Source organism: Ylistrum balloti, unplaced genomic scaffold (genome assembly GCF_031769215.1).
Source record: "Ylistrum balloti isolate Yb309-2 unplaced genomic scaffold, AGI_CSIRO_Ybal_v1 Utg369818, whole genome shotgun sequence".
In the NCBI taxonomy this organism is placed as follows: Eukaryota; Metazoa; Mollusca; class Bivalvia; order Pectinida; family Pectinidae; genus Ylistrum; species Ylistrum balloti.
This window is the reverse complement of record NW_026781987.1, coordinates 203,349-226,228: the sequence shown is the minus strand read 5'-3', so window position 1 is coordinate 226,228 and position 22,880 is coordinate 203,349. Positions and strand designations below refer to the sequence as shown.

General features: G+C 37.1%; 1 protein-coding gene across 1 annotated transcript; it reads right to left on the bottom strand.

Moving 5' to 3' along the window:
• Nucleotides 1-10,255: 10,255 nt before the first annotated feature.
• On the bottom strand, nt 10,256-22,010 carry LOC132545009 (protein lifeguard 4-like). The gene is made up of 8 exons (XM_060208672.1): nt 21,949-22,010; nt 19,599-19,720; nt 16,930-17,038; nt 16,369-16,474; nt 15,778-15,811; nt 15,380-15,497; nt 14,578-14,623; nt 10,256-13,473 (listed from the first exon to the last, which is right to left on the bottom strand). Exons 2-8 carry the CDS (start codon nt 19,699-19,701, stop codon nt 13,270-13,272), a joined length of 720 nt encoding a protein of 239 aa, XP_060064655.1. The 5' UTR covers nt 19,702-19,720; nt 21,949-22,010; the 3' UTR covers nt 10,256-13,269.
• Between the last annotated feature and the right edge of the window lie 870 nt (nt 22,011-22,880).

Below are 22,880 nucleotides of genomic sequence, written 5' to 3'. Positions count from 1 at the left end.
AAGAATTATGATCACAGATGGTTACAGTCACAACACTATTACAGAATGAAAATTGAGATCACAGCACTGTTAGATAGAGAGGGAGAATGTCTCTGTTTAGTATTGATCACAGATAGTTACAGTCACAACACTGTTAGATAGAGAGGGAGAATGTCTCTGTTGAATATTGATCACAGACAGTTACAGTCACAACACTGTTAGATAGAGAGGGAGAATGTCTCTGTTGTGTATTGATCATGTATGGTTACAGTCACAACACTGTTAGACAGAGAGGGAGAATGTCTCTGTTGTATATTGATCACAGATAGTTACAGTCACAACACTGTTAGATAGAGAGGGAGAATGTCTCTGTTTACTATTGATCACAGATAGTTACAGTTACAGAGAGGGAGAATCATATTGATCACAAATGGTTACACTGTTAGATGGTTACAGAGAGAGAGGGAGAATGTCTCTGTTGTATATTGATCACAGACAGTTACAGTCACAACACTATTAGGCAGAGAGGGAGAATGTCTCTGTTGTATATTGATCACAGACAGTTACAGTCACAACACTGTTAGACAGAGAGGGAGAATGTCTCTGTTGAACATTGATCACATATGGTTACAGTCACAACACTGTTAGATAGAGAGGGAGAATGTCTCTGTTGTATATTGATCACGTATGGTTACAGTCACAACACTGTTAGACAATGAGGGAGAATGTCTCTGTTGAATATTGATCACAAATGGTTACAGTCACAACACTGTTAGATAGAGAGGGAGAATGTCTCTGTTGTGTATTGATCATGTATGGTTACAGTCACAACACTGTTAGACAGAGAGGGAGAATGTCTCTGTTGTATATTGATCACAGATAGTTACAGTCACAACACTGTTAGATAGAGAGGGAGAATGTCTCTGTTGAATATTGATCACATATGGTTACAGTCACAACACTGTTAGACAGAGAGGGAGAATGTCTCTGTTGTATATTGATCACAGACAGTTACAGTCACAACACTGTTAGACAGAGAGGGAGAATGTCTCTGTTGTATATTGATCACATATGGTTACAGTCACAACACTGTTAGACAGAGAGGGAGAATGTCTCTGTTGAATATTGATCACAGACAGTTACAGTCACAACACTGTTAGATAGAGAGGGAGAATGTCTCTGTTGTATATTGGTCACAGACAGTTACAGTCACAACACTGTTAGACAGAGAGGGAGAATGTCTCTGTTGTATATTGATTACGTATGGTTACAGAGACAGCAGTTGATAAAAAAAATTAATGTTGAAAACTAATGCCTTAGATAAACCATAGTTTTTTATGTTGTATTGGAAAAGCTTTTGTGATTTACTATATTTAATAGTGATGATGATAAAAGTGTTTGTGATAACCGTTTATAACATGTTTGTGTTGATCAATCACATAATTGCTTTACATTAATACTGTTTGTTGATTTTTATTATTTGATTATTATTTAGAAGCCCCAATGCTAAACTTGACCTTTACATTTTTGCCATTTCATTTTTATAATTTGTTATGCCATAGTGTATTCTTAGATACTACATGCATAATATGACCTAACTACAACATTACTACATCCAGAAAAAATTGATCACATGCTATCGTGTGCTGTCATTTATAGGCAGAAAGCAGCAAAATGAATACTATTTTACTGTGGAGAACAAAAATACATTAGTATTAGCGTAATACAAAGTCCAATGATATTTAATAGTATGGTTTAAAATGTACATAACAATAGCTAGTGCATTACATTTGATTTATGTGAGGGGTTGTTGTGTTTCAGGTTCATAGAATGTAAATAAGCTATATATTTAGATTTCTTGATTAATTTAATAGAAGTCATTATTATTTCAATGACTCCACTAGAAACCAAATTTGGAACCTTTGGCTTGCTAGTCCGATGCTCAACTGAACCAGCTGAAGAAAAGTTCTGTATAGGCGCAACTTAGTACCCGTATTTCCATCACTACCTCCTGGGCACTTATGAGGGCACCACTGTAGCATAAGGCCTCATTTATATTAGTGCCTTTGGTACAGATCAAACCCAGAACCTCAAGTTTACTAGTCTTGTGTTCAACAGATTTGTTTAGTATTTACAAGGGTTACCCAGCCTTCAGTCTACTTTAATAGTTTCTAGTATACAAGATAAATATGTAACATATATCCATGTTTTGGACTGAAATTATAGCAGCTTTTTGTTTCACATTAAAACTTTCTCAAGTATTGGTAATTCAGACACTATTAAAGATGATCAAAGACAGCATAGGTATCCTGATAGTGCCCTCCTTAGTGTTGGAGATATATTTCATTTTTGGGAACCTTGGTGAGTTTCCTAAAATCTCATATGAAATAAAAACAAGTTTAAGATACTTTTTATCACAAAAAATTGAAAAGTTTCATTACATAGATGTGTACATGATGTAAAGTCATTGTAGTGCCATGTTATAATACCACAATTGATTTCTCACTGACATGGCCAATTAAGAAAAGCACCAAGGTATATTACACTGGTGAAATATATTAAAGCTTTTACATTGGTAAATTCAGCAGATAACGGGTAAACTATGTATTATTCATTGTACCAGCACTATATCAGCACTGTACTCGGGTTTTACTGTTGAATTCACAACCAAATACTTTCCAATTGTGATATATCAGGAGTATTGTTGTACATGAGAGGTATAAAGAATGGTTTGTGGTATTTCTGTGCTGTATGCCAGGTTGATGTATTTCAGTAATTATTCTTTATATAATTTTTTTATTTATGAGATCATTCTACGCTGTTTAATTGAATTATAAAGCTATTAAAAAATATCAAAATACATATCAGCTTTAACAGTCTAAAATATTTTTAAAAAAAAAGATTATTTTTTTGTGGGAGATGTCTCTGAAATGAATTGATAAAGATTTTGATGTTATAAACACAACTTTAGATAATATATCTAGTTCTTCAGTATCAGCTGGTATTTTACTATCTGTGTCTATTGTTATTGTGTACCAGTGTACTGACTATATATATAGATTATTGCCAATGATGTGAGATGTTACGTTCCAGTTCATTATATACAGTATTTAGGCCAAGTATACAGATTATTAAGTGTGAAATAACAACGTTAAATTGATAGAATTAATGGTTTGTATCTAACCAAGATAGCATTTTGTGTTTATATATTAGTATGTATGTTATTACAATATGTATATTATAGGAAATTGGATTTTTACTGTCCCGGTTTTGTCTTAGTGGTTAGAATGCCAGTCCATTTTTTTTACATGTTCTTTTTTTAATAGTTGTTGTAACATGCAGTTTGTAGTGTTAATAGTATACTGACCAGTGATGGGAAGGATGTGATATGATGGTATTTTTCAACCTATTATTCATATACTAATTATATAATATGTTTTTACTTCTTTTTTCACATGTAAGCTACATTGGGGCTTGTACATGTTGATGCATATCTTAGGCAAACTCACTATTTTCCTGATATATGTCCACAGTGATATCAACTAATCATACCGAAACTGTAGTAACGTATCTACTGTAAACCTTTATTTTACAGTCATTGTAAAACAGTCACATTAATCACTCCAGTTAGCTCTATTGAGGAAAGTCATCACTTACCGAACCAGAGCAGTCTGTGTGTCCTGTGGTAAGGATCACATACCAAACCAGAGCAGCCTGTGTGTCCTGTGGTAAGGATCACATACCAAACCAGAGCAGTCTGTGTGTCCTGTGGTAAGGATCACATACCAAACCAGAGCAGTCTGTGTGTCCTGTGGTAAGGAAGGTGATCACATACCAAACCAGAGCAGTCTGTGTGTCCTGTGGTAAGGATCACATACCAAACCAGAGCAGTCTGTGTGTCCTGTGGTAAGGAAGGTGATCACATAAAAAACCAGAGCAGTCTGTGTGTCCTGTGGTAAGGATCACATACCAAACCAGAGCAGTCTGTGTGTCCTGTGGTAAGGATCACATACCAAACCAGAGCAGTCTGTGTGTCCTGTGGTAAGGAAGGTGATCACATACCAAACCAGAGCAGTCTGTGTGTCCTGTGGTAAGGATCACATACCAAACCAGAGCAGTCTGTGTGTCCTGTGGTAAGGAAGGTGATCACATACCAAACCAGAGCAGTCTGTGTGTCCTGTGGTAAGGAAGGTGATCACATACCAAACCAGAGCAGACTGTGTGTCCTGTGGTAAGGAAGGTGATCACATACCAAACCAGAGCAGTCTGTGTGTCCTGTGGTAAGGATCACATACCAAACCAGAGCAGTCTGTGTGTCCTGTGGTAAGGATCACATACCAAACCAGAGCAGTCTGTGTGTCCTGTGGTAAGGATCACATACCAAACCAGAGCAGTCTGTGTGTCCTGTGGTAAGGAAGGTGATCAGATACCAAACCAGAGTAGTCTGTGTGTCCTGTGGTAAGGATCACATACCAAACCAGAGCAGTCTGTGTGTCCTGTGGTAAGGAAGGTGATCACATACCAAACCAGAGCAGTCTGTGTGTCCTGTGGTAAGGATCACATACCAAACCAGAGCAGTCTGTGTGTCCTGTGGTAAGGAAGGTGATCACATACCAAACCAGAGCAGTCTGTGTGTCCTGTGGTAAGGAAGGTGATCACATACCAAACCAGAGCAGCCTGTGTGTCCTGTGGTAAGGATCACATACCAAACCAGAGTAGTCTGTGTGTCCTGTGGTAAGGAAGGTGATCACATACCAAACCAGAGCAGTCTGTGTGTCCTGTGGTAAGGATCACATACCAAACCAGAGCAGTCTGTGTGTCCTGTGGTAAGGAAGGTGATCACATACCAAACCAGAGCAGTCTGTGTGTCCTGTGGTAAGGATCACATACCAAACCAGAGTAGTCTGTGTGTCCTGTGGTAAGGAAGGTGATCACATACCAAACCAGAGCAGTCTGTGTGTCCTGTGGTAAGGATCACATACCAAACCAGAGCAGTCTGTGTGTCCTGTGGTAAGGAAGGTGATCACATACCAAACCAGAGCAGTCTGTGTGTCCTGTGGTAAGGATCACATACCAAACCAGAGCAGTCTGTGTGTCCTGTGGTAAGGATCACATACCAAACCAGAGCAGCCTGTGTGTCCTGTGGTAAGGAAGGTGATCACATACCAAACCAGAGTAGTCTGTGTGTCCTGTGGTAAGGATCACATACCAAACCAGAGTAGTCTGTGTGTCCTGTGGTAAGGATCACATACCAAACCAGAGCAGTCTGTGTGTCCTGTGGTAAGGAAGGTGATCACATACCAAACCAGAGCAGTCTGTGTGTCCTGTGGTAAGGATCACATACCAAACCAGAGCAGCCTGTGTGTCCTGTGGTAAGGATCACATACCAAACCAGAGTAGTCTGTGTGTCCTGTGGTAAGGATCACATACCAAACCAGAGTAGTCTGTGTGTCCTGTTGTAAGGATCACATACCAAACCAGAGCAGTCTGTGTGTCCTGTGGTAAGGAAGGTGATCACATACCAAACCAGAGCAGTCTGTGTGTCCTGTGGTAAGGATCACATACCAAACCAGAGCAGCCTGAGTGTCCTGTGGTAAGGATCACATACCAAACCAGAGTAGTCTGTGTGTCCTGTGGTAAGGATCACATACCAAACCAGAGTAGTCTGTGTGTCCTGTTGTAAGGATCACATACCAAACCAGAGCAGTCTGTGTGTCCTGTGGTAAGGAAGGTGATCACATACCAAACCAGAGCAGACTGTGTGTCCTGTGGTAAGGATCACATACCAAACCAGAGCAGCCTGTGTGTCCTGTGGTAAGGATCACATACCAAACCAGAGTAGTCTGTGTGTCCTGTGGTAAGGAAGGTGATCACATACCAAACCAGAGCAGTCTGTGTGTCCTGTGGTAAGGAAGGTGATCACATACCAAACCAGAGCAGTCTGTGTGTCCTGTGGTAAGGAAGGTGATCACATACCAAACCAGAGCAGTCTGTGTGTCCTGTGGTAAGGATCACATACCAAACCAGAGCAGTCTGTGTGTCCTGTGGTAAGGATCACATACCAAACCAGAGTAGTCTGTGTGTCCTGTTGTAAGGATCACATACCAAACCAGAGTAGTCTGTGTGTCCTGTGGTAAGGATCACATACCAAACCAGAGCAGTCTGTGTGTCCTGTGGTAAGGAAGGTGATCACATACCAAACCAGAGCAGTCTGTGTGTCCTGTGGTAAGGATCACATACCAAACCAGAGCAGTCTGTGTGTCCTGTGGTAAGGAAGGTGATCACATACCAAACCAGAGCAGTCTGTGTGTCCTGTGGTAAGGAAGGTGATCACATACCAAACCAGAGCAGCCTGTGTGTCCTGTGGTAAGGATCACATACCAAACCAGAGCAGCCTGTGTGTCCTGTGGTAAGGAAGGTGATCACATACCAAACCAGAGCAGTCTGTGTGTCCTGTGGTAAGGATCACATACCAAACCAGAGCAGTCTGTGTGTCCTGTGGTAAGGATCACATACCAAACCAGAGCAGTCTGTGTGTCCTGTGGTAAGGATCACATACCAAACCAGAGCAGTCTGTGTGTCCTGTGGTAAGGATCACATACCAAACCAGAGTAGTCTGTGTGTCCTGTTGTAAGGATCACATACCAAACCAGAGTAGTCTGTGTGTCCTGTGGTAAGGATCACATACCAAACCAGAGCAGTCTGTGTGTCCTGTGGTAAGGAAGGTGATCACATACCAAACCAGAGTAGTCTGTGTGTCCTGTGGTAAGGAAGGTGATCACATACCAAACCAGAGTAGTCTGTGTGTCCTGTGGTAAGGATCACATACCAAACCAGAGCAGTCTGTGTGTCCTGTGGTAAGGATCACATACCAAACCAGAGCAGCCTGTGTGTCCTGTGGTTCGAAAGGTGATCAGTTACCTCTCCATGTCTAGGAATGTTGGTACAGGTAATAACATTTATTTACAGTTTGGGTACAGATCTTTAGATTCAAAGACACTCATGTTATGTACTGGTTCAATTTTCTCATCCTGCCATATATTGTTAAATATGTATCCAGATAAATATTTTTTAGAGTTTATATATATGTGTGTGTGTGTGTGTGTGTGTGTGTGTGTGCGTGCGTGCGTGCGTGCGCGCGCAGGCATTTTTGGGGTTTTTTTTATACGCCCGTCAAAAGACTGGCGTATTATAGTATGGCGCTGTCTGTCCTTCCGGCGTCCGTCGTAAACGTTTATTTGTCCGGAGATCTTCTCCTACATTTTTCAGTCGATCTTTATGAAACTTGGTAGGCATAATCACCATAATATGAAATTGTGTTTTCCTGAATGGGGTTATGATTAGACAATTTGAATAAGAGTTATGCCCCTTTGCTGTTTTGGATATTCACAGGCGTATTTTGTTCTGCTTTGCGGTACTCTTGTTTCCATAGAAGTGGAAAGAGTTATATAATGCATGTATAGATACTGAACTTGTATGATTTTCACTTACTACCTTAAATCCTGGAATGTTTATATAGATTCATAAACAATAATTCAATATATTAATGAGCTGTCAATCGAACTAGTCACAATATGTTATTTAGATTCATCACAAATGTTTTGATATTTGTTGCATCTTTTAAAACTGTCACAACAGCCTAAGCAGAAAATATTCAATCAATTTATCAATTGAAAGTGTTAAATTTTCTTTCAAAAAGTATTTGTTAAATGCACTCTTTGACAATCATTTTTTTATGATTTTTTAATGTCTATCTCCCTGGAGTTGAAAGAATATAAGGTATGCTTTCGCGCTTCATTCAAATTGGTTACCAAGAGGAACTGGTTGACCTGGAGCTGTTGTTTCAAAATTGTTACAAATTAAGATCTCATCGGTAAGCTCCAAATTCAAACTTGTTTCAAACTGAAGCACATTCCTACAGGCTCCCATTGTTTAGCGTTGTAAACTGCAGCTCATTGGTACTCCTGTTTTAAGCTTGGATTGAACAGAGAGTCATTGGTACCAAACTCTCATGTTATACCAAGTTCTTTCATTATAACCAGAGGTTTTTGTACTAAGATCTCATATTAATTTTCTATTGTAGGTTACATCTCTTACATGAATTGTCCAGTATTGATATGTTATAAATATGGTAATTCAGCATTGGTTGTTTAATTGATGAGATAATTAGCCGTTAAGTACTTGTATATCAAATGAGTGTGTTGTGATGATCACAGGCATTTGTTAAAATGTCCAATTTTCTTTTCCTTTCAAAAATCAATCAATTAATCGCCTTTTCCTTTCAAAAATCAATCTATCATTCACCATTCCTTGCAAAAATCAATCTATCAATCAATTTATCACCATTTCCTTACAAAAATCAATTAATTAAACATTGGTATTTATGTTGTTTTTTATGTTTCTTTTTGAAAAAAAAATAATGAATCAATTTGTGTAGTTACTCAAGTAAGTATGCCATGTTCTTTACTAAAAGTTCTTAAAACTTTATACAGTGTTAATACTTCAAGATAAAGAAAATGTGGAATGGAATTTTGGGGATGAATTTGTACATAAAACAAATCTCTTGTGATGATTTGCTTGGTAGGTGTCAATTCAATGTTGACTATCTGTTAACTATCTGTTAAAATGAAACTTCATTTTGTCTTCTCCAATAAAGTTCTGTTGAGTATGACTACCTGTTAGTAATTTTTATTCCTGTTTCTCCTTTACATGGACCTTTAAGTATGAAACTTCATATATTGATGCTTTTCTCTACTTTAATCAAATGAAGGAATTTGTTTCAACTTTCACCACGAGACAGGATCTGGAAAAGATTCAAGATGTGTAGTTTGATCCCTACATATTGACTGAGTCTTTGGCAAGCCATTCTACTTCAATTACTCTAAGTATTATGTGTTGGGCCTCAGTCAGATCACCTACGTCAGATAAAAAGAAAAGTCATCATACACACTGTCAGACAGGCATAAATATACCTGTAATTGATAAAATACATTACAATGTAATACAGCACAATATAATATGATTTAAGATAGTATGGTACCGATCACTCTGGTTGTCTCCAGTATTCATCCAATCAGGTTTCAAAAGTTTTCAATGTTGGTGAAAACACAATATAATTTGGCAAGGAGTTGGATTTTTTTATCACTCCTTTAAATGTCCATTTTCTTGCGTTACCTATTCCTTTCCAAGTGCCAGACTAGGCCTTCTTGTTCTTTTACTGTTGCTTCTTGTATGAAAGATTATCCAACCATGTTCAGGAAACCTGTATTTTGTCTCGATCACTCATCAGATTATTTCAGTAATTCATGAAAAGGTTTTTGTTCACAGCTAAATAATCAAGAATTTCTTAGATGAAAAGAGATTTCAAAGATTTACTTTTATTTTCCCATTTGGGCCCCACCAATACATTCCATGGCAGATGAGCCTGATAAACCAAGGCAAGATGTCTACATACACACTATTTTTCATCTGCAAGCTAAGTACCTGTGCTTTGACCTGCACTGATGCTTATAGACCAAATTTGGTCAAAATCCATTGACCCAAACTGAAGACTGTTGGGGGAGCAGCAGTAATGCTATCCAGAAATGACAAATTCATAACAGGAAAATTGAAATCATCCTGTTTATCATACAGCTTGGTGGAAAGGGGTCCTTCATTGCAGGAAAAGATTGAGGTAAGCAGCTGATGTATTAAGAGTCACATGTATCCTTGATTTCTTTGAAATGTTTACAGATATTCCTGAAATTTGAGTATGACATTAATGAAATTATACAGGCAAAGTACTGTTTTTGTAAATGACAGTAATGAAGCTTCCTTTTTCCTGCAGAAACAATGTTTTATGCACCTTAATGTGTGTAAACCACTGAGTGTCTGTACAGGTAACCACCATTACATAAGCAATGTAAAACATTACATGTGTACTGTTACACCATTACATGAGTAAAGTAACACCATTACATGAGTACCATAACACCATGAGTACCATAACACCATTACATGAGTATTGTAACACCATTACATGAGTACTGTAACACCATTACATGAGTACTGTAACACCATTACATGAGTACTGTAACACCATTACATGAGTACTGTAACACCATTACATGAGTACTGTAACACCATTACATGAGTACTGTAACACCATTACATGAGTATTGTAACACCATTACACGAGCATTGTAACACCATTACATGAGTACTGTAACACCATTACATGAGTACTGTTACACTATTACATGAGTACAACATCTCATGATCAAAACAAACAAAGTGATCCCATTTTCATTTACTTTATTTCCATAATGAAATTTATTTCACAAATAAAATAAAATTCTATACATAAACATAAAAAGGAAAGTAACGTATTAACAATCTTTGTGTGATTCAATCAAGGTGTACAACACCATAAAAATCCATATAAATCTATATAAATCTACATAAATCTATAATCTATAGGTCTACAACATGTACATATCACGGCTCCGACACCTATATAACAGATGTCCGACACCTTCAAACCAGGTCTCCAACACCTACATACCAGATGTCCGACACCTACATACCAGGTCTCCACCACCTACATACCAGATGTCAGACACCTACATACCAGGTCTCCGACACCTACATACCAGGACTCCGACACCTACATACCAGGTCTCCACCACCTACATACCAGATGTCCGACACCTACATACCAGGTCTCCGACACCTACATACCAGGTCTCCGACACCTACATACCAGGTCTCCGACACCTACATACCAGGTCTCCAACACCTATATAACAGACGTCTGACACCTATAAACCAGGTCTCCAACACCTACATACCAGGACTCCGACACCTACATACCAGGTCTCCAACACCTATATAACAGATGTCTGACACCTACAAACCTGGTCTCCAACACCTACATACCAGGTCTCCAACACCTACATACCAGATGTCCAACACCTACATACCAGGTCTCCAACACCTACATACCAGATGTCTGACACCTATATAACAGATGTCTGACACCTACATACCAGGTCTCCAACACCTATATACCAGATGTCCAACACCTACATACCAGGTCTCCACCACCTACATACCAGATGTCCAACACTTATATAACAGATGTCTGACACCTACATACCAGGTCTCCAACACCTACATACCAGGTCTCCAACACCTACATACCAGGTCTCCAACATCTACATACCAGGTCTCCAACACTTATATAACAGATGTCTGACACCTACATACCAGGTCTCCAACACCTATATACCAGATGTCTGACACCTATATAACTGATTTCCAACACCTACATACCAGGTCTCCAACACCTACATACCAGATGTTCAACACCTACATATTAGGTCTCGGTCATCTACCTATAAGGTCTTCAACACTTGACACAACTGAATCATAAATGATCAGACAAGAAAGTACCACTTCAAAAATAAGATTGTATCTGGTTAAATTTGTATTCAACATGTTTTCAAAGTTGAATGAATTCATTCATTAATTAAATATGCCATCTATTTCAATAATTCTTTATCACAATGCTATGCAAGTGGATTTTACAGCTATTAACCTAATCAATAGCTATTACTACATTGTTTTAAGGTTTGAAATCAATATAAATGACTGTAAACTAGTAATCAAATCTCTATGTGTTATAAAACTGAGAAATGATTTTGAGTTTATTTCATTTTTTTTTACCTCTGATCAATAATTCAAGGATCAAAAACAGCTTTTATTTGAACAAAAATTCCTTAACATCTAAGTTGACAAAATTTACAAGTTCTGTACATACTGGGATAAAGACAGTAAGTAAAACTTAACTTTACGTTTCACAAAAGTCTGAAAGATATATCACAGCATCAAATCAACTGATAAAGGAACCCACTGAAGTCGATTATTAAAGCAAAATGACTTTATTTACATCTACTTATTAAAATCTGAAGATTAAAATAACAAGTTGGACAACCAAAATGTCATCTGGACTATTCAAGGAAATACCAAACAGGAAGAGAATGCATCCAATAATCTTTTCTTTTTGAAATTTCAAAATCTTCGAACTGAAATGTCAAAACCTCAGTACCAATGCCTCATATACCTAAAACTGAATAAGTGTTTAAAATCTAACAGTATATGTGAATGAGTAGGATGTTTGCCCACAATGACTATGACCCCATCACCGCTGCCAATGAATGCTTTAACAATAAATTGTCACTTCCATCAGACAGGCCTAACAATTATAGGATTAAGGCTGTGCCACAACTTAGAAATATTAATTACATATTCATAACCGAAATTTATTATGTTAGTCATAAAACATTTGACAATAACACACATGGGAAAGGATGATGTCAGTTTAATATCTCTGGACAATGGAATACATGGTAAAAACAACAATTTTACATCTGTTTGGGAAGGTGAGACCAATTAAGATTTATTTTCAATAATCTACAACACATAAGATGTTAACCTCCAGAGAGAACAATAATGACTATACAGATGTGTACAGTAAAATTTCATTGACAGTGTTTCTATTGGTAAATCACCATACAATCTGTCCACCTAGAAAACAGCCTGATATCATAAATAACAGGTTTCCCTGTCGCATATTACCTAGACTGTGACCAGTAAAACAAACACCCTGATTTCACAGGTAACATTATGGTTTCCATATGATACAACCTAGGCTGTGATGAGAAAAGAATTTTGTGTTGTTTTCGAACAAATATCTCTGACTGGCACGGACAATAAACTATCAGTAACTAGACAGCTTTAGTACTTTACAAATTTTTAAGACAGGCTTAGTTTACTGATTATAACTGTACATCAGACATGTAACATCGTTGGCATCTGCTATGTACATTATTCTCACACTTGGACTTGATCATGGTAAGACAGTGAAAAAGTTCCACACTCAAAGTAGATAATGTAAAGTTCTCATGCTTTGGTTTTTGAAAAGCTTCAACTTGCCAGATCAGTCCTGAAAATTCTGACTGATAGATTTGTATTAATGTTAAGCATAACAACTCAATCAAAACTCATGTAGATCGAAATTGTTAGTCTTGAATCTTGTAAATTTCTTACTTAATTAAAACAAACTTTTGAAGGTTTTCTGGATTATTATTTTCTGTAAAATGTTCTGAATATCATATAAATGTATCATGCTATTCACAAACTTCCAACGTTAACATGAATAAAAAAATTTGATTGTTTTTTGGTTCCTCACAAATGGATGAGGGGGAAGTGGAAGATCTTGAAGAATTTTGGTGCCAACATTTTAACTAACTAGTTTTTTCGTTCTCCAAACAGCCTGAGCAGGTAGAGGAAAAGGTTGAGGATGTCCAGGTAAAGATTGACAGCTGCCACAATATACTCTTCTGCACTCAGCTTGTGCATCATCATGTGGGTATCGAAAATAATAAATAGAGAGAAGACAAGAGCACCACCCACAGCAATTGCCTTGTCCATCATCACAGTCGGGAAAAGGATCTACAGAAAATAACGGACATAATATACATCAATCTGCTAGAACAGTATCAGTAGTCCACTTTCAAGTGTTCAATATCTATAATCAAGCTTCAGAACTTTACAAAACTGACTACAAGGATTTTACTCGAGTATTTCTTTCCGAAACATAAAAACATTTTGTAAAAACATCGAAACAAAGGAAAAGTCAGCAGGAATGGAGGGCAGATAACTCAATGAGAGCCATTCTAGATTTTCCCTTCAAATTTTGAGTATTGTGTACACTTCTCACAATTTGATTAGAATCTGTAATACAAGGTTTTATATTCAATCTAAAGTAAACACATCTTTGTTTCTTATATTAACTGTAAATCACTTGTACACATTTACATGAACTAATATTAACAGAAGCTGTTTTAAGTCCCCTACACTTCCTCCATAGTTGTTGAGAATATTTGTAGAAGTTGTGTTCATAGTATAATAATACACTTGCATACAAAATGTTATCCTAATTGGACACTATTTGGTTTCTGGTCTATCAGATCACTGCATTTAGCTTCCATGGTAATTGATCAATAAAAAAGTTTATTTTTTGTACTCAGTTTTGCCATCACACAGTTTCACTGAACTCTGACTATTAGCTTTCTTCAAGAAAAGTGACGAAAGAAAGCAGAAGAAATAAGAAAATTACAATAAGAAGAAATAGAGCAAAACCAAACCACTGGTAACTTGTATTAGAAACCTTGGTTCTTGGGAGATTTTTCCTTCTGTTTTGAAGCTGATAAAAAATCTGACTTGTACAAGTATTGTAATAAGCCCCCAGCAGCTACTGTCGCTATTTTTTCTTCAGAAAGATAGACTTCACAAAAAATATCTAGTTTTATAATATTCAACTTTTAAATTACCTGGCTCAATGTAACTAGCATCAAAGTAATGTGGCTGAAATTTACAATCTGTTTCCAATCTTGTGTTTTCCACTAACAAAGTTTAACGTTTCAACACATTTCACATGGAAACTTTTGCATTTGGGTATGTATACAGTGCACTTCTTTGTTAAAAATGTAATGAAGGGGTTGACAGTCAGTAGAACGTAGAGAATAACAAGTGATTGTGTAGAAAAAATTTTACCTGAAGAAGTCCAGCAAGGATGAGAATCCAAAGTGCAGCAAACAACCTTCAAACAAAAAAAAACATGAACTATAAACACATGCATTGCAAAAATCTATTTTTGATTACAATGGGTGTATGTGTTCTAAATTCATTTCATGCTGATATCATTTTTAGCACAATGTATTTCAGTAACTGTCTGTCCGAGTTAGCATACAGAACAGGATTTTGTTACTGAAACGTCATAAAATCCTTAAGGATATATATATCATAACTCAGAGCATGACATTATCCCCAACGCCCCGCTGTTCAAAAGACACACAATCATTTATATATATGACAATGTAACACAATTAATGTAAAAAGACAATTTTTGACTGTGCCCTGTCCAGGCCTTGAACTTGTGATCTGTGGCACCAAATTGCCTAGACAAAAAATTCCACACTACCTAACTATTACACCACCACAACATCCCAATATATACTAGTCTGGAAAAACTGAACTTTGTGATTTAGCCTATCTTTATCCATGTTAACAAAAATGTAATTAAATGGAGAACTTCACCATATTAAATGGCACTTCTACAATACTAGCTTGATTACTGTACAAAGTTTCAAGCAATTATCTTGAAAGGTTTCAGAGCACTAGTCTGGGAAATGACCTTGCAAAGCAAACAGAACACAATTTAATATCTCCTGCAAACTTTTTTTGCAGGGAATTATGAAGAACTTCCTACACTTTCCAAAATAAAACAGAATATAAAACCTGATAAATGCTGACTTAAAAATTACAAGTTATAGACATTTCTATAGATAGCACCTACCCTGCTCCCCAGGAACTGAAGTCACGTTTGCTCTGGAATGTGTATGCTGTGAGAGCTGTGGTCACTGCTAGTGTCAAGACAAAGGCTTCAATCACACTGTGTACTTGGTAGAATGTTACTGAAAACATAATACATACTCATAATTGATAAATCCAAAATTTAAAACTATATGTATAGATTGACTTGTCAAACATGTCCTCCATTCCTCACATACTAACATACACATCATGATACCATTGAAATATTGCTTGTACACTGCATAGATATATTGTAAAAGAGCACTTTTTCATCTATTTACATAATTCTTGCCAATATTACACTATTGCTAATACGTTGCTTGCTTGAATCCTCATTATTTGATATTGTGATTTAAATCATGTTTGACAAATATTACATACCCACAACTCCAACTGTGTATGCTTCAAACAGTGTCTGAAATTGACAGAAACAAATTGTACAAAGATCTCTGAAAAAAATACCAGGAAAATGAAGTCAGGTATTTCAAAAGAAGATAAATGTTCAGCATCATTACAAAAAGAAAGGGAGATAACATTACAGAATCATATTTGAATGATGTTGTTTACTCTTATCTGATGGACGAACTTCTAGCACAAGGTCTCAAAAGATGCAGGATGAAAGAAAATTATGGGGAATTTTACAGCTGGATGTGTTTGATGTTCATTAGTTTGCCTCTTGGTTCCATTGTTGTAGACCTTGTTGTCATTTGAGAATGTGACATTACTTCCTTTGATTGACCAAGATTTATGTAGTGGGTGTTGTCATTGTAGCATAAGGTCCTTAATCTTCCAGAACACCAGGTCCTAGTCTCCGAGTATTTTTTCAGAGGTTGCTGTTTAAATCTTCTTGTTTATATTTTGCCCTAGTTTTAATGAAATTGATTTAGATCATGATTCTGTTGATGAGTAGATATTTTCTTGTTGTTTTTAAACAGACTCAGAGATAGATGTTACTTGGAGGTATTTACTTACAAATATGCCAAGAAGGATGTAGTTTGTCGGAGTTTCTTGTCGCTTCACCATCAGGGCCATCAGAACACCTATCGTTCCTATAAAGGCCACCAACAGCATCCACTGACTTCAAACATCAATAAAAGATCAGTATTTATACACAACAGAGTATTGTAAATAACATATAGACTATACACCAACAACAACCAAACAAAACTTAAGGATTACTTACCTATTACAGTGATACTTAAAACTATATATGTTTTTATTGATAAAGTTTCTGCATCTAGAGAATGTGAAAGTTAAAACAGTAGTATATGTAATAGTGTTGGCTTGCAGTCAACAGCGGTATTTTTTCTTCATTTCCTTTTATGACATTGTATCTAATGTACATAATCAGCATAATAGTTGAAATTTTTTTTTTTCAGATATATCATATATGTCAGTTTCAGTCTGTAATTTTGAATAATTCTGAAGTATTTATTTGATTAAACATACCATACATCCCATAATAGTCTACTCATTCTGAAAATCTTCATTTAACAGTTATAATTAATAGAATTCTGAGTAACAGTGACCTACTTTGTCTGTACAAACTTTTCCAATCCTTCACTCAACATGAAGAGTGCTGCAACAACAGTAGTGACAAGTATCTGTGCGGTGAGAATACCATAAACTTTCCTCAGAAAACCTGCAATACAAATTCACAAGTCCTTTATCAGCACTGTTTTAACAGTGAAATGAATCCTGACTGACATATCTAACATCAGGAAGATATTAAAGACTGTCTTTCTCTACCTGACCTCTTTGTTGTATATGTGTATGACAAATACAGCCATGGAAGCAGTCTGTCACAAAAAGCTCTCCTTCTCCTACAACTGTGACATAGCTGTCGTACTCCTACAACTATTTTTTACAGCTGTGACATGACTATTCTACTCCTATACAGGTGTTTCCTATCACTATCAAGGTTTCCAACAAATGTGACATGGCTGTCCCACTCTTCATCTGTTTCCTTCAACTTTGCATGGCTATCCTACTCCTATAGATGTTCCTTACACCTGTGACAAGGCTATCCTACTCCTACAGATGTTCCCTACACTTGTGAGAAGGCTATCCTACTCCTACAGCTGTTCCCTACACCTGTGACAAGGCTATCCTACTCCTACAGATGTTCCCTACACTTGTGAGAAGGCTATCCTACTCCTACAGCTGTTCCCTACACCTGTGACAAGGCTATCCTACTCCTGTAGCTGTTCCCTACACCTGTGACAAGGCTATCCTACTCCTTTAGCTGTTCTCTACACCTGTGACAAGGCTATCTTACACCTACAGCTGTTCCCTACACCTGTGACAAGGCTATCCTACTCCTATAGATGTTCATTACACCTGTGACAAGGCTATCTTACTCCTACAGATGTTCCCTACACCTGTGACAGGGCTATCCTACTCCTATAGCTGTTCCCTACACCTGTGACAAGGCTATCCTACTCTTATAGTTGTTCCCTACACCTGTGACAAGGCTATCCTACTCCTATAGCTGTTCCCTACACCTGTGACAAGGCTATCCTACTCCTATAGCTGTTCCCTACAACTGTGACAAGGCTATCTTACTCCTACAGCTGTTCCCTACATCTGTGACAAGGCTATCCTACTCCTATAGCTGTTCCCTACACCTGTGACAAGGCTATCCTACTCCTATAGCTGTTCCCTACACCTGTGACAAGGCTATCTTACTCCTACAGCTGTTCCCTACATCTGTGACAAGGCTATCCTACTCCTATAGCTGTTCCCTACACCTGTGACAGGGCTATCCTACTCCTATAGCTGTTCCCTACACCTGTGACAAGGCTATCCTACTCTTATAGCTGTTCCCTACACCTGTGACAAGGATATCCTACTCCTTTAGCTGTTCCCTACACCTGTGACAAGGCTATCCTACTCCTGTAGCTGTTCCCTACACCTGTGACAAGGCTATCCTACTCCTACAGCTGTTCCCTACATCTGTGACAAGGCTATCCTACTCCTATAGCTGTTCCCTACACCTGTGACAGGGCTATCCTACTCTTATAGCTGTTCCCTACACCTGTGACAAGGCTATCCTACTCTTATAGCTGTTCCCTACACCTGTGACAAGGATATCCTACTCCTTTAGCTGTTCCCTACACCTGTGACAAGGCTATCCTACTCCTGTAGCTGTTCCCTACACCTGTGACAAGGCTATCCTACTCTTATAGCTGTTCCCTACACCTGTGACAAGGCTATCCTACTCCTTTAGCTGTTCTCTACACCTGTGACAAGGCTATCCTACTCCTATAGCTGTTCCCTACACCTGTGACAGGGCTATCCTACTCCTATAGCTGTTCCCTACACTTGTAACAGGGCTATCCTACTCCTGTAGCTGTTCTCTACACCTGTGACAAGGCTATCCTACTCCTGTAGCTGTTCTCTACACCTGTGACAAGGCTATCTTACTCCTACAGCTGTTCCCTACACCTGTGACAAGGCTATCCTACTCTTATAGCTGTTCCCTACACCTGTGACAAGGATATCCTACTCCTTTAGCTGTTCCCTACACCTGTGACAAGGCTATCCTACTCCTGTAGCTGTTCCCTACACCTGTGACAAGGCTATCCTACTCTTATAGCTGTTCCCTACACCTGTGACAAGGCTATCCTACTCCTTTAGCTGTTCTCTACACCTGTGACAAGGCTATCCTACTCCTATAGCTGTTCCCTACACCTGTGACAGGGCTATCCTACTCCTATAGCTGTTCCCTACACTTGTAACAGGGCTATCCTACTCCTGTAGCTGTTCTCTACACCTGTGACAAGGCTATCCTACTCCTGTAGCTGTTCTCTACACCTGTGACAAGGCTATCTTACTCCTACAGCTGTTCCCTTCACCTGTGACAAGGCTATCCTACTCCTGTAGCTGTTCTCTACACCTGTGACAAGGCTATCCTACTCCTGTAGCTGTTCTCTACACCTGTGACAAGGCTATCTTACACCTACAGCTGTTCCCCACACCTGTGACAAGGCTATCCTACTTCTGTAGCTGTTCTCTACACCTGTGACAAGGCTATACTACTCCTATAGCTGTTCCCTACACCTGTGACAAGGCTATCCTACTTCTACAGCTGTTTCCTACTGTAACATGACTATCCTACTAAAACAGCAGTGACATGCCTGTCCAATTATTCTTTAATGCTTTCTCCAAATACAAATACAGCAACATAAATGAACACTTACCCATACGAATGTAAACATGTGAAGTAGCCACATTTGAACCATACATAAAGTCATCAACGATCGACTGCTTTCCATCTTTTTGTGGTTCAGTCAGTGTTGCCATGGTTGCAAACTTGTTTGTGCTGAAAAGTACATAAATGTAAACGATGCATACATACTTTCAAATAAATCAACAATTACTTTTTTCTAATTACAGATATAAAAAATATGTTGTATCCTGATAAAAAAATAACTCTTTCAATTTCATTTTCTTAGAATTTCTACAAAATTTAATAAACTAAGTACATCTTTAATATTAAGACAAATTTCCGTAAAACATAGTTTGAGAACATTCTTGGATTTCTTAGGATGCTCTAAACTCCAAATCAGCCTCTCATCTCACAGGATTATCTCTGAAACCCAACACATTGGTGTACTGGTAAGTTAAAAATTGACATATAGAACATCTCAACATCGGTTTTCTGACCATTATGTAATTGGGAATGGCTATTTTGTCAAAAAGTATCACCTGAACTTTTGACCAGTGTGACCTAACACCCTGATAATTTTGGTTACTGTTACATGTTACACTTCCAGAAAGAATAAAAAATTGTTATTTAATCATTAACCATAGAATGTCAGAAGTATATCTTTCATTGGCATTTGTGTATTTTTTCCTAATATACATTTTATATGTCAAACATGCTCTCAGATATGATGAAATAATAACCTATCAATCCATCTTTAGAAGCAAATGTTTTGTTGTCATCTGTGAATAAAAATTGGCCAGGAATAAAAGGCCATGTCTTTTTGCAATAGCTTGGCTACATATGTCCAAACACCCATGCCTTATAATGAAAAAAAATAATGATGATTCTTAAATCATCATGTTTGATGACTCATTCCTGATTCTATCTTATTACCAAGTTGTAGAACGAGAGATGACAAAATCACTTTATTTAAATAGTTTTTGTTATAGAAAGACTAAATGAGCTTGAATCTAACCCTTTAGAATTGGTGCACACATCAACATTTATCCATGATATTTCAGCACCATTATTTTATTGTGTACTTCTAGGTCACTCTCAGCTAACTCAACCATCTCTGTGATTTAGTGATGTCATTGGAAACAGAAGTGCAGTAACATGTTTGATATACATGTCAATCATTTCAGTTGAGCGAATTTGAGTGGCCCGACGATTTACCCAAATACACCCAAATTTACCCAAATACACCAAAATCTTTTCTCGATTTACCCAAATAAAACCAAATTGTACCCAAATGCATCCAAATAAAGCCAAATTGTACCCAAATATACCTAAATCTTACCCAAATTCATTCCCGCTTCATTTTTGTCTGTTTTTGCCCATTAGCCTATATGGTATTACGGAATTTATATGAATTGCTTTAGTAAATGGAAGCTAAAATTAGACAAAGATAATCTATTTGATCATGTGTATATCGTTTATTAGTAATAAAATATAATACCAGGAACGTATGTGACAGATATACGTCACTGATAATACAGAGCCCGTTATAGCATGTTCCTGTCAATCGATTTGGCTTTATTTGAGTATATTTGGGTAGATTTTGGGTATATTTGGGTAAAATTTGCCTTTATTTGGGTATATTAGGGCATATTTGGGTAAGATTTGACTTAATTTCGGTATATTTATAAAAGATTTGGGTGTATTTGGGTAAATTGTCGCGCCCAATTTGAGGTCGTATCTGTGGATACTTTTTAGAAAAATACTGGTCTTTCACCATTCAGTTTACAATTTAATTCACCAATACACCACTGTGTAGTTCAATGGAGTGCCACATGCACAAGTAAGTGAATCTATATTTAGAATGTACTCATACATGTACTGTATATGTGCTTTTCTGAAAGATTAAAGAGGTATGGTTAATCAATGTAACGGAGAGTTCTCTACTGATATAGAACTGTAATTTGGTATGAGGGAGTTTGCATAAAACTCACTTTTGTTTGGGTCTTTTGAAAAAAATAAGGCATACATTCTATATTTATGACTTAAGCCAAGGTGCATTTGTCGGAGTGAAAGTAAATTTAGATCTACCTCTAATCAGACATGAAAACAATTTAGAGTTACTAGTATTCTATTATTTCAGACTTTTTGATCCACTGTAAAGATGTAAACAGCCATGGCCATAATCAAATGGCTGACATGACAATATAGCAACAGGCCGTTCGCCATTAATAAGGCAAGCAAGCGTGTACAACAGAACTAGAGTGCTAAACGGTCTAATAAGGATAAACGTCTCTGTTAAGATATTAACAAGATAAAAGAAGTTACTTGCAACTAAATACATTTCAACTAGATTTAGCATATTATGATAAGTTATACAGTACCGTAGAATCTCTCAGATTTCCACCGTAATTTTCCAAAACAAACACGTACAGCTAAGGCTATTTGCCAACTACCGGTTGGAACAGGAAGTAATATCATTATTACTCGAAGTAAAATAGTGCACTATAATACTATCAATACCTTCCATGTTATCTGATTAATTGTAAAATATACATTAATAGACTATTAATAAGAACCAAGTGACATTAAATATGCACAATGATAATGCAAAAGGTATGCTTCCATATCCGCGCATGAATATTCTTTTTGGCCATATTTGTTACTTTCACTTTCGTATTGAATGTGTAGTATTGAATTGAGTTGCTTGTTTTAATATTTTTTTCAAAACGGATATAGATAAATTATTGTATATCCAAGGCTGAAATTATGTCTGTTTTATTATTTAAACTTCTGTCATTATTTAGACCCTACAATATTTTGTTATGGATAATGAACATGTATTAAATACTTTATTTCATCGTGTAACAGTTCCTTTATTGTTACAAATATTATCTAAAATCGATCATACATACCACAGGCCTTTCCTGATTGGTCATTCTATTCCAAATTGTTGATAATGATTTTTTCTCATATCATTATTTACATGTCATCCAATGCAAGTTTTTCTCAGTTTCTTATAATTAGCTCACCTTCCCTACTGTTTCCATCATCCCCATGGCAATAACTTCAAACAAGTTATTCCCAAGAGGCAAAGGTAAAAAGTATTACTCCAGTATACGAGGGTGAATGACTTTCAAATCTATTCAAATAAATAGCCTTGACCTCCTTTCAGGGTCACAGAGATGGAATGTGTCTAATATCTAAATTACTTCTTAGTTATCAAATGTCCAAAGGTTATATTGAGCCAATAAGCATGCTGAGATTAAGTGTGACTGATCAAGCATTCGAGGAGTCAAGGATGAATGATTTCAAA